Source organism: Lissotriton vulgaris, chromosome 1_1, assembly GCF_964263255.1.
Source record: "Lissotriton vulgaris chromosome 1_1, aLisVul1.2, whole genome shotgun sequence".
NCBI classification, from domain to species: domain Eukaryota; kingdom Metazoa; phylum Chordata; class Amphibia; order Caudata; family Salamandridae; genus Lissotriton; species Lissotriton vulgaris.
This window is the reverse complement of record NC_141685.1, coordinates 309,452,381-309,465,868: the sequence shown is the minus strand read 5'-3', so window position 1 is coordinate 309,465,868 and position 13,488 is coordinate 309,452,381. Positions and strand designations below refer to the sequence as shown.

The 13,488-nt window shown below is 41.4% G+C and overlaps 1 protein-coding gene across 1 annotated transcript in view; it reads right to left on the bottom strand.

Moving 5' to 3' along the window:
- Positions 1 to 11,284, bottom strand: part of RAD54L (RAD54 like) — a 216,967-nt gene extending 205,683 nt beyond the window's left edge. The window contains exon 1 of the mRNA XM_086952343.1: positions 11,060 to 11,284. Coding sequence (XP_086808469.1) covers positions 11,060 to 11,062 — 3 coding nt within the window. The 5' untranslated portion in view covers positions 11,063 to 11,284. The remainder of the gene's footprint in view (positions 1 to 11,059) is intronic.
- Between the last annotated feature and the right edge of the window lie 2,204 nt (positions 11,285 to 13,488).

Here is a 13,488-nt window from a genome sequence, read left to right as displayed (position 1 = left end):
CGATATATCACCAATCCTGCTAGTGAGAGCTGAGGGCACGCCTGAAAGCAGAAGTGAAGGCCTTCAATTCCTTGAATAGTTGTGGGGGCTGAGGAAGTTAATATTAAGTGCTCTTTAAAAATCAGGGCTCGACAAATCCGAAAAATGGTACTAGTCCTGCAGGTCTAGTACCATGGAAAATCCCCTCGACCTGACTGCAACCCACTTGACCTCCGTCTCTGAAAACGGAGCAAAAGTGACAAGATAACAAGATTTAAAGGCATCTTTATTGCTCATTCCCTTTAGGAGCAATAAAAGTGCCTTTAAATCATGTTATCTTGTCACTTTTGCTCTGTTTTCAAAGACAGAGGACAAAAGTTAGTTTGACTTCCTACTCGCCAGAAAGGGCGAGTAGGACCTAAAAATAGCTCGTCCTGATCCATTCTCCCTCGCAAATGCGAGCGGGCGAGTGGATTTGTCGAGCCCTGAAAATAATAGCTACGCCACCGCCTCTTTTCGTCCCAGAGCGGTTGGCGAGGCATATTTTAAATCCCAAAGGGACTGCCAGTGCAATGGAGGTCAGGTTGTCTTCCTTAATCCATGTTTCCGTTAAAAACAGGATATCCCTTTCCTGTTCTTCAAGTAAAAGCCAGACATCATCAGCATGTTTGGCTAGGGATCTACAGTTCAGTAAGCCAGCTCTAAGGCCTATCTGAGGTGGGGATTTGGGATTAGGGGGCCTCACAGAGTCTTCACTGCCAAAAACTATCTCACAATTGCTGCATATCTGAGGAGGGGCGAAAGTCAGAGGGTCTGTAGAGTGCAGGCAGCATTTGGATGGGGGACAAGAGCCTTTAGGTCCTCACCTGACCACACTATCCTGTTTGATTTCCATTGCATCATTTAAACAGATGGTTCGGCGCAGGTTGCGCATGGCTCTAAACATGCCTACGTTTCCGCGTGCGCCATTGTGGTCGGTGCCATGGTGAACGATGAGTTCAAGTCCAGTGTCGTGCATACGCAGACACTTGGGGAATGCACCGCACAATTAGCGGAACTTCGTGCTCTTATGTTTGCGTTGGAGTACGCTGATCCTTGTGTGACTACTTTGATCGTAAGTGATTCTTACTACTGTGTCCAGTCTTACAATGAGAACTTGTTCTTTTGGATTCAGAATGAATTTCGTGATTCCAAGGGTAGCACAATAAAACATAAAATGATCTGGGTCCGAGTGGCTGAACTTAAAGAAAAGTTACCACTCGTGTTTGTGATTCATACTCTCGGCCATCAGCGCGTAGGAGTCCACGCTGTCGGTAATTCGCTGGCTGATGAAGCAGCGAAGTCAGCAGTATCCAAATATTTAGTTGCAGCTGTTACACGGTCCAAAAGTAAAATAGATGATGACATCTTGGCAGCTGTAGCTGCCACTGAGAAGGGAGGTAAATATCCTGCGGGGTTCCCTTCGAAGTACACATACCACTTAGGTCCCGATAAGGTTCCTTACGTGAAAATTCCTGGTGTTGGTGAACGTTTGATTCCCAACATGGTTTGCATAGCTACTTTGATTACAGCGGCGCATGAAGGTGTGGCGTCTGCGCATGCGGGCGTCTCAGCCACTGTAACTCAGCTACAACAAAGGTTCTGGTGGCGGGGACTGTATAAACAGACGCGCGATTATGTCCTTCAATGTGACATTTGCCAGCAGATTAAGCCTTCGACTGCTGCGCGTCCGCCTCAGACACAGTTGTACATATCTAATAAACCGCTAGGTTGCGTTTATTTAGATCACTGCGGTCCTTTTTCTTCTGATACTGCGTATAAGTACATCTTAGTAGCAGTCGATTCATGCACACGCTTTGTGTGGGTATGGCCCCATCGCAGCGCTGATTCACGGACTGTCATAAGAGATTTGCGTGTCTTTGTAGGGATTTTTGCCTGTGGTACCTTCCATTCGGATCAGGGTCCGGCTTTCGCCTCTAAGGCATATAAGGATGCTATGGTTTCGTTGGGGGTCCAAGTCAAGTTTTCGTCTCCATACAGACCTGAGGGTAACAGTGTAGTGGAACGGATGAAGCGTGACTTAAAGCAATCTTTGACAGCTCGAGTTATAGGCACTGGCAGAAACTGCTTGGCCCATCTCAATGGCGTGCAGCGTGCTCTTAATAATCTCCCTAGAAGGTCTCTGGGTGGGCGGACCCCATACTAAATGCTCTTTGGTATCAAGATGTATGTTCCTGACCTCGGCGGTCTAGACTGCAAGGCCCAGGCCGCAGCCTTTGACGTAGAAGAACATTGCAATGTTTTACAGGATCTACAAAAGACCAGAGACAGTCTAGCTAAGGAACATTTGCCCTCCACATCGGATGTTGCATTGCAGATCTCAGTAGTTGGCTGGCTAACACAAGTTGGAGAACTGGTTCGAGAGAAGATCGATAACAAGAAAGAATTTGGTCCTTCATATCGTGCACCGGTTCGGGTACTTGGAGTGAAGGGCACGAGAACAGTCATATTACCACCACTTCCAGGTCGTAAGGAAAACAGATTTATCTCAATTGACAATGTCAAGACACACAGGGTGGTCGATTCTTCATTGCATGACACCGGCAGTATCCTGTCCTTCCATGGTGAGACATTCGGTGTTGGCCATTACTTCTAGTGACCCTCGAGATGCCTGTTGTTTCCAGTCCTTTATTGAACACATTTCCTATTAAATGACAATGATGACCTGAATTATACCTATCCAACTGATTTATCAATACCCGATTTACAGACTCGTTTGGCCATAGAATCCAGATTCTCTTTTGACTCTACTTCAACACATTTGAAAAAAACCCTCACGTTTAGCAACATATGTCATCTTATTTAAAAAACATTTTTTGATTCCCCCTTGGACATATATTTGGCGAGTTCTTTTTTCAATTTATCTTTTTATGTCAATTGGTTTTGTGTTTTATTTTTTCCGTCTGATCGATGGACACTATGTCAAAGAGAGAACAGGAATCAGGCACCTTAATGGAACATTGGCCCCACTTTCCTCGTCACATTCAGCACACAGACTGAAAAGAGAGTCGAATACAGTTAACATCACTGCTTGGCCTGTCCTTGATGGGATTGTGTGGGATGCGGTTAGATTTCAAATCCATGGCCCCACTGAAGTGATTAATGTTCCGAATGTGCTTAGAGTGAATATGGGGGATGTAGTGAAACAAAACATCCGTTCTCATGATTGGGATATTCAGGCCGTAGAAGCATTATTCTCTGATTTGAAATATTATGCTGCCTTTGATGCTGAGGATTTATACTTAGATTCTATTAATTATGTTGATTTGTTTTGCTTTCAACATTATGGTAATCATTTTCTGCATAAAACAAGTTCCAGGAGGGGTAATGTGAATTACACACAGGGGGAACATTGCCCAGCTCCATTACAAGGCAGCTCCAGTACATTTCTGGAAAAATACACTTATTTTACAGACTTTAATCAATCAAATCCTGAGTCGTTTTATTTTAAAATGGCACAAAAGTCCATGTCCAAAGTTAGACTTACCGATACTAAATTGCTGTATTCGAAGTCCTTTCTAGACAAGTTAGCTGTAGATGGCTACGAGCTATGGAAGGAAATAATTGACCTTAAATCGGTTTGGGGTACCAAAAATTGGCAGGTACAAGGCACTGAGGCTTTGCACCGTGCATGTCTCATCCCGAATCACATGTTGTTTCTAAATTCTACCATTTCACAAACAACATGCTTTGTATTGGCAACTTCTAAAAAATTGAATACACCAACCATCCCCGAATTGGAAGAATATTCAGGTTGGAGTAATTACACTAAATTGTCCATTCGTGATTTTCAAGCACTATTGCACAATTCATCCTTTAATGTATCCAGTTTGGATCCAAAGAGTTGGCTGATGTGGCATAGAAGCTCTGATTCTTGCCAACGTAGTTTTCTGGGTTTGTCTGAAGGTTTTACATAAGTCAGACCTGATCCCCGTTTTGAGGCAGATCATACTGTTACAACTTACTCAGTGGGCAAATTGTGTCAGAATTGGCTACAACATTCCACATTAGCTGCTGTTAAACTGCATCTGTCCCAGTTGAGTGATAATGTAGATCTAAATGATTTTATAAAAGGCCCAGCTAACGGTAGAACTAAACGGTGGATTTATGAGATTTACAATGAGATTTGGAAATTTTCACAAATTGAAGCTGCTAAACGACTAAGGGCTATTGACCAAGCTAGTTTGGAAAAAGTGCTTGCAGTTGTCGATAACAGTATTAACATGCTTTCTTCCCGAATTTACACGTTGAATAATATTGTTTCTTCTGTTGTTGACATTGTGCATGATGAGGTGTCTGTATTATACCATGGTCAAAATCAATTGCGTTCTGTAATGCAGTTTGCATGGACACTACAGACTCTTAAGGTGGGCTGTGTGCCCTGGAGTTACATGAACGTGTCTTCCCTCTTTGCCCCATTTAATTTGACTGAAAAGCAGCGCATGCTTTCAATGCGTGATGCATCATTTTCTATGTTACATATTGAAAGGTTGGAATCTTTACCGTTTTCTGTAGCTGAAGCCACTGCTGCAACGTGGCTTATCCATGGATTAATTACATTACCATTTGCTTTGTACAAATTCACTAATTGTATGCGGTATATTGCAATAGGGCGATATGAACCACTAGGCAGCGCATTCCTCCATGAGGCATTGTCTTTACCATACACATACAGATGTCTAAAGGATGGAAAGGAAGTGAATCTTAATGGTGAAGAACGCACGCAGTCGCCTGACAGTTCATTAATATGCCGACACATCCAGTTACACGGTTCTTGTAATCAGGACCGGCCTAATTTAGCCTGTGTTTTGAAAGGCACACCAGTTCCAGCGATAGTTCCCACATTCACATTATTGACAAATGGTAGTTATTTGCTTTTGAATAACGAGGAGTGTTGTGGTTTAATTATCGGTATCGCTTATGTGGTAACTGTATCGGAACGTGTGGTGTGTTGCAAAAATGTTCTAGATCCTCCCACACATGGGAATTCAGATGTTTCCATCTGGCCGCGCATCCCAACCTTGAAAGCGGAGTTCAATGGTATGAGTAGAATAAGAGCCCTTTTGTCTCAAAAAGAAGTGGCCCTGAGCTCGGCCCGTGAAACTTATGTCCTTCACATAGCTAACACACGCACAGAGGTGCAGGCACTTTTAAATACTGACTTGCCGTTTCATTTCTGCGAGCTGGTTCATCAAATCTTTAATGCCTCCTACACGTCTGGTCTCGCTCATTTTTTTAAAATTAGTTAGCAGTGGTCTCGTGACTACCTTTGAAAAAATATTTGGCGTCATCCCCGCGTTCTTTCATTCTATATTTTCAAGTTTGTTTGGCGGATTCCCTGTTTTGCTGGCTTTGGCTGCAGGCATTTTGATATTGTTTTGCTTTATAAAACATGGATGCCCGTCCTGCACAAGAAGCCGTTCAACTGCTCCTGCCACTGTTTCGTAACCGGATGCTTGATTACTATGGCACCCTGCCGCTTGCGACTTTAAGCACGGCTTTTGGATTATCGTTTCGATTTTCCTATTTCACATGTGTCCAGCCTGTGTTTCATTGCCTGAGCTGCGATTTCGACTGGGCCATTGATTTGTGTCTCTGCTTGACGATATCTCCTGACGTCGATTTTAATCACCTGATGAGCCCCGTAGTTGCTCACGAGTTGGTTTGTTCTGGCGAAAGGATTATGGCCTTGGCAGCGATGCATGGACTAATGGGTCAGTGGGACATACCCGCAGCGGGGCAAGAGTTTCTGGCACATAGCGTTCTTGAGAACCCACCAAGTTGTCCTCTGATGTTGCTAGAGGATCCGGTGCTGGAGGAGCACGTATGTTCTTTCCCATTACTTAATTGGATGGTTGAACTGTTTTCGGATGATGACAGTGATTTCATGTTGGAAGCTGTTGCTGCATATTTTGCATATTCTGTCCAATCATGAGATGCCTTGGAGACTTTCATTATTATGGCACGTGACTTTTGTATTTTTGAAAAGTGCCCTTTTTTCTTATAAACATTTGGATTTATGCGGCCTAGTCCTATATCCTTGTACTTCAGAGGCCCTGCGTTGCAGTCTTTTGATAACATTTGTTTGGCCACTATAGGCATTCATATATATTTTTATATTTAGCTTGGCTCAATATTGTTGAACTCTGCTTTCATGTTATGTCTCAATTCTAGTGTTGGCTTTCCTTTTTTGACCGTGCTCGGATCATTGGGGGGGGGGGGGGGTCATATAGATACTTCTTTATATATACTGTGTTAAGTTAGCATGAGCTTATTACATGTTTAAACGCCATTTTTCCTTCGGCTTCAGTTTGCACATGACACATACTTGTTGTAGCTTTCAACCTAGAAGAGCGATGTGATTTATTTGAGAATATGTTATTACTCTGGTATCAGTTTTGCTTGGTACACTGTCTGAACAGTGAGTGCTGAACCCTCTAAGAATAACTCGATACAAGGTTGCTGGGAGGTCTGATCTTCGCACCACATTAGACATAACATAAATACAGTTGCTGCCAACATTGGGCTCTAAGCGGGTTTAAGATAGAGTTACAGGGAATGCAAGAACACACCTGATGATGCTTCGCATACAGAGAGCTGGTGGCAGATGATGTGATCTTCTCCTCCTGACATTTAGAGGTATGGGCCCGCCCTGCTAAAACCCAAAAGAGACCTTCATAGATATAATATAATATGCTAAATAGGGAGGTGAGAAATAGGTGTTGTTAATTCCTATTCATTTCAACATTATAATATGCTATCACCGTTTGCTTACTATGGACTAGTAACTATGCTGATAACTGATTCTTATAATCTGTTTGTTAGTATTATACAAGATACTGCATTTGAGAACATTGCATTGATTAATAAATATTTCAAATATGCACGTGTCCTCATTTACTCCAAGTTCTGGTTTGAAATGATTAAAGAGCGAAAGAGTGTTCATGTGTTCCACGATACCTGAGGTAACCTAAGTTCATGTTCTGGTTTGTCTAAGTCATTGGGAGTTTGTTATGACCAATGAGACACTGTAGCTAGCTCGGTAAGGGGATTTTGGATACTGAGGTGAGTTTTGGGTCACCCTAAGTCACTGATGTTCTAGATCTCTATGCACAGTTCAGTAGGAGAACGGAATCCCTGCTACACAACCACACACTGAAATTCTTGTAATTTGGCAGCCAAACGTGCCAATCGAGCAGTAAGTGTTCTACCACCACCACCAGCTAACATATTGATTAAAGGCTTGTGGTCCGTCCATAAAAGAAATTTAGTACCCCACAGAAATTGTCGAAAGTGTTGCACAGCCCAAGTCCATGCTAGCAACTCTTTTTCAATAGTAGAATAATTGTATTACGCACCACGCATTGTTCTGGATGCATATGAAACCACATATTCTTCACCATTGTTTTTCTGCATTAAAACAGAACCTAAACCAACATTGCTAGCATCCACAGTTACAATACAATCTTTTCCGACCTCAGAAGGTCTTAAAAAGGGTACATTCACAATTTATTTTTTAAGAAGTTCAAAAGCACATTGTTGTTCATTGTTCCAAGTGAATTTTACATTTTTTTTAACTAAGATCTCAAAGTATGAACTTTAGACAAGTAATCTTGTACACATTTACTGTAGAACTCTGTTAGCCCTAAAAACGACACTAGTTGTTCTTTCGTTGAAGGAGCAGGAGCATTAGAAATACTTTGAATAGGATTGAACTTGGGCTTAATCCCATTACAGGAAATTTCATGTCCCAGATATTCCACTTTATTTTGTCTAAACTTGCATTTAGAAAATTTTAAGGTTAGGCCTTTCTCCTGTACACATTTTAATACCATTTCCAAGTTCTTATCATGTTCTTCATAGTCCTTCCCAAAAATTAGAATGTTGTCCTGGAAGGCGATAGCACCTGAACACCCTTCCAGGACTTCCTTCATAAGTCTTTGGAAAACAGACGCCGCACGGGCTAAGCCAAACGGCATACGGCAAAACTGAAACATACCTTCTGGTGTAATAAATGTTGTTAGAAATTTGGACTCTTCGTGTAAAACTACCCGGTGATAGACGCTAGCTAGGTCTATAGTGGAAAAAACACAGGCACCAGACAGTGTTGAAATTAGCTCGTGTATGTGGGGTAATGTCTATCGACCCATATCTCCTTATTTAAACTACGAAGGTCCACACAAAACGAAGATCGCCATTGCTCTTAGGAGATAAAACAACTGGAGAAACCCAAGGAGACGATTCTGTAGGCCCAAAGATTTTTGGGACACTAAATCAGACAAAATGATTCACAATTTTCTTTTGATACGCCAATGGCACATTTCTTACCCTGTGTCTGACAGGAATTGCGCCCTCCTTAAAATGATTTTGTGTTGAAAATTTACAAATTCCCCTAAATTATCAGTGAAGATGGAAGGAAATCTACCTCTCAATTTATTAGTAAATTCCTCACTGTCAGGAGGTACAACATAAACAGGTGAAGACGCATTAGGATCTAGCTTCATGCCCATTTCTTGTTGGTGAGTCCAACCAAGAATGGACACACCTTTAGTGGCAATGTAAACCTTACCTCTAGTTCTTCTGTTTTTAATCTCAAGATCGCCCACATAAATCCATCAAGATCAATTTTATGGCCAGAATAACCACCTGGCTGAACATCAGGGAGAAGTAATTTTTTAGTTCTCCAAAATTTGTCAAAAACATTTCTACCTATAATACTCTACCAGGCACAAGAATCAATAAGCATGGACATTTCTCTACCATTTATTAATATTTTGTCACTAGGAAAACCTTTGCACTTGGTATCACCAACACACAAAAGACTGTTAATCTCTGAAATCTGATCAGAACATGAAATTAATCTTTTGCGAAGACTTGCAAACTTTGCTAAAATGACCAGGTTTTTTGCATTTGATGCATATTTTATTCCATGCAGGACACCTTTATAACTTCCTACATGGTCAAAACCACCACACCTATAACACACCACTTGGGATTTTTTCCCCAAAAACTTGTTGTCTTTTCCCATGTTTTCTTTCTTAGGAGGGAAAGAAGATTTTCTTTTAGAATTGGAATGATCCTTTACTAATAATACTTCCGGAACAATTTCCTTACTTTTAACCACTTGACCCCTAATTTCACTAACAAACTTTTCGGACTGTTCAATCCCTTTAGCAATATTTAATACAGCACTAAGAGAAGACTCCGTACCCATCTATTGACGTTCTTAGATCTTCTTACTCTTAGTTTTCATAATAATTTGATCTCTTAACACTTGTTCAAAATTAATAGTTTCGAAAGCACAAGATCCAGCTAATGTACGGAACGCAGCTACATAATCCTCAATGGATTCATCCTCATATTGAGCACGCGAATAACATTTAAATCTTTCCATAACAGTATTGATCTTCCTGCCAAATCTAATACTCATTTGTTTAACGGTAATCTCAAAAACATAGGTGTTCCCAGAACCGTCTAGGGAGGTAAATTCGCTAATTCTTTCAAACCTGCTCCTCCTAAGCAATTCCTTAAAAGGGCAAGTTTCCTCTTGACCGAGCAACCGTCCTCCTCTAACACATCAACATAAGCTAAAAACATTGGATACTATAGATCCCAATCCATTTTAGGTTCCCCTACTGCTGGCAAAAAATGCGGGGGTGCAACAATATTAGACATGTTGAATAATTGGATAGACAGAATAAAACAATCAGAAATTAATTTTTTTAAACATATGCGAAACAAAACTAATTTAGTTCGAAATGCACATCTTGAACCTGAAAAAAAAGTAGGATTACAAATTAATAAAATTAAAATAACAAATGTGACCCCAGGGCTGTGCGCTCATCAGCCCGACAAAAGACTCAGCAGGGCCTGCCCACAAGCAGCTTTAGTGAATGGAAAGGATCAGCGTCACTTGCAGTCACACAAAACTAATCAGAAAATCATGACCCACAGCAACAAAATCAAGTGGTTCGTCTTCTGTGTGTACAGTTAAAAAATATTAAAAACAGATTAAGACATTCTATTTTTTACACTCTTCCAATGGCCAACCCAGGGGGTGAAAGTAACAGGCGGAGCCCTGACGCAAAAACCACCCCTGGACGTTCACCCTTCTGGCGGAACAAGTGACTTGTACGTGGTCTTGTTGACCATTCCTCAGTGGCTCTTTCGCACAGCCTGGGAGAGATACTGCACAGTCCTGACAGTCCCGTGGAAGCCCAGTGAAAAGGGCCTCAAAAACGTCCTGTGTGAAAGCGAGGGAAGTATGGAACTGCTCCAAACATAGATACTTGGAAGCACCACGGCTTCCGAGGAAGACTCAACCACAAAACTGTCATCATCTGTCTATGCAGGTTGGCCAACCATGGAGCCAGGGCATTTTCAAAGATATCTGTGCAGCAGACTCCACTGGTGCTTCTAATGCACCCCCAGTTTAAACAGCTAAAGTAACTCCAACACCAAGAGAGCAGGCGCGAATAAACAACATTGTATGAGGTGAACTGAAACCCCACGGACAGGCGATCGCGAGATTCAGTACTGTCTGACGGACTGCCAGAAGACTCAGTGGCGTTTTTTGGTTTTATTTTTTCCATTAGGTTGGACTTGTTTCTTTTCAATTAAGTTTGGGAGGGATGTAGTTATCTACTGAACACGTTCTAGAATATGTAACCAGCCACACCCAGAGAGCTGGCCTCTACACTCACCCCACACCTATCCATCACAGCTGTCACGGTCAGGTGACCATGCTAATAAAGGGGACTGGGAGCACATGCCTTAAGGCAATTACCCAGACTGTGTTTGAGTGATCATTTGCATGGCTGCTTGAGGGCCTAGTGCTCCAGACTTTGCACGGGCCACAAAAGATAACTGCCAATAAACCCTTGTTACGTCAAAGATAGCATAGTTGGAGCTATAAGTTAGGCACTTTACGACAAGAAAAGCTCTCCTTCCTGTCAATGTTATACTGATTCGCCTTATAAAGGCTGATGTCTTCCTGTAATTAAATATTGGCCATACTTACCATGTTCCCCCTGCAGCCTCGGTGTCCTGGGCGTGGCTCTCCCCGCTCCCACCGGCTGCTTGTGGCTACATTTCATGTCCCCATGACAGTCACCCAGCCGTGCTCCAAGACCAACCTCCTCCCTCAGTAGAAGCTCTTTGATTTCCCAACTACTTGCAGGGTCGCGCGGATCCTCGCTAGATCTTACCAATTGACACTCAAACTCTCCCGGTCTTTCAGCGCTGTGAGTTCTGGGAAACGTAGTTCAGCGCCCTCGCTTTATTTAAATGCTTGAGCGAGCCGCCATGTTGTAATGCGTTCTAAAAATATGTTTGTCCACTTCGGACAAACAGTAACTGCAAGTTTATCACAATATTTTGATCAAAGTCAATTTAAGAGCTTTATCGAAAAATAAATCGTACAAAACCATGCCTTATAAAAAAGTACCTATTTAAATTTCTCATTGTTATCCATTTTGAAACTTTTATAGTGTGCTTTTCCCGTTTATTTTTCTTTCGTTATTTTCCATCGCATCTCGCCTTATTGCAGTTCAGCGGATAATCAATCAATCCGTTCGAAGATGTTCCCGTCATCAAGACTTCGAGAAGAGGGATATTTATGCGTGCGTCATCCGACAACCAGCCTATGAATACAGCTCAGCCTCGACCGTCGTAGGCGTGGGCAACAAGAGGACACCGAGAGCTTTGGTGACTGCGGAGGCGGCTTCAGCTTCGGCGTCTTCTTATATCTTCAATGCGCTACCCTCTCCATAAAACGGCAGTGCTGCTCGCTTTCTGAGCTTAAAACTTTATCAGTTCGTTTCATAAATTCGACTTTTCAGAATATGGTCAGAGCTGCCGAGTTTGGTATTGGGGATCCACCCGTGTTGTCTTCAATATCTCATTATTCCTAAAAAAAAATAATATTAATCCGACCTTGTGTAATGTAGCTAGTTCTCATGCAAAGTGCTTCAGTACCTTTGGGTCGATTTCGCACTTTCTAAAAATATTTAAAAAAAATGTAATTCTGTTTTTTATCTGCCCACTATTATCCTTAATTTGAGTCGGTGGGGTCCGTCAGCACTCACTTTTGGGCAACAGTACTTATTTTTCCTCAGCAAATATTGAACTGTGAGAAAGACAGATAGACACATAAACGGGAAAGGATAATCAGACGGAAAGGGTGAAAGGAGAGACATAGTGAGATAAAGGCGCCTTTATATTTGGCGCACCGATTTTTAATAGCACCACCTGAGAAGAGCTTTGGGCTCTCATTCTTTTCAAAATTAAACAATTTGTAATATAGAAATACCATATACAAACACACATATATCACATGACTGTTCATATGGCACTACTTGCACAGAACATTATCATTACCCTCTTACACAGAATAAATCACAAAGAGGGTGGGTGTTGTGAGGTGGAAACCTAGTCACCTATCGGACTTTTTCACTTAAAAGGTGACAGTTCTTCACTGGCCGACCAAGTGTGGTCTCCAGCTTTACAAATGACTTTTTCTATCCTGTTCTGTGTTTCAGACCATCCAGTGTGCACATTACAAGTTTTCTCTTTACATTCACACCCGTCGTGCCCCCCTGGCAGTGCCACAGATGGCATACTAAAAGTCTGAAATTGGAACAAGGGAGAATTCGAAAACAATATATTTCCCCCCCATTGACTTACAATTAAGAGGAGGAAATTTTAGACGTGACACACCTAAAATAAATTATCACCAGTGTGTTGAGTTTTGGACAATGGGTTGATGTATCAAATAAGATTGGGACCTATGTATTTTATTAACATGATTGGGGTTTTAAAATGTTTATTTTTTGTGTTTATTTTTTACAGATTTTTATTTTTGTGATTGGGACTTTATGTAATATTCCTGAAGAAGGTGTTGGCCTAATACTAGTGCCCACCAAAACTCATCGATGTCCATTGAAGAGAAAACTGCGTAAAATCTGTGGGTTGCATTGGGATAAATGTCCACAGTTGTTACAATTGATCTATGTTTTGATTTAGCGGTTGTCTCTGGTAATAGGAATTATTTTTCCTTTTTTGTTCCCAACTCTGTGTACTACAATCAGCTATGTGTACACATGTGTTCTGATTTTTAGACTTTTTTTGCTTTGCTGATGTTTTTAAACATTTCTGTGAAGTCCTGGTTTGAGACTGTTAGATTTTTATGAATCGTATTGTGTATTGGGATGTATATGGTACCTATGATTTGTGAAAACATTTGCATCTCTTTTAGATTTGTCTTTTTGATCGGATCCTATTTGTACCATTGTATAATGAATTGTAAATAAAGTATGTTTGTCGGGTGTGTGTGAGTGTAAGAATGGAAAGTATTGTTGATCAACAAAGTATGATAGTAGAGGATGAAGTTTTTGAGAACTAAATTGTTTTTACTATGACATTGTTTTTGTATTGCTTTTTTAGGTCTCG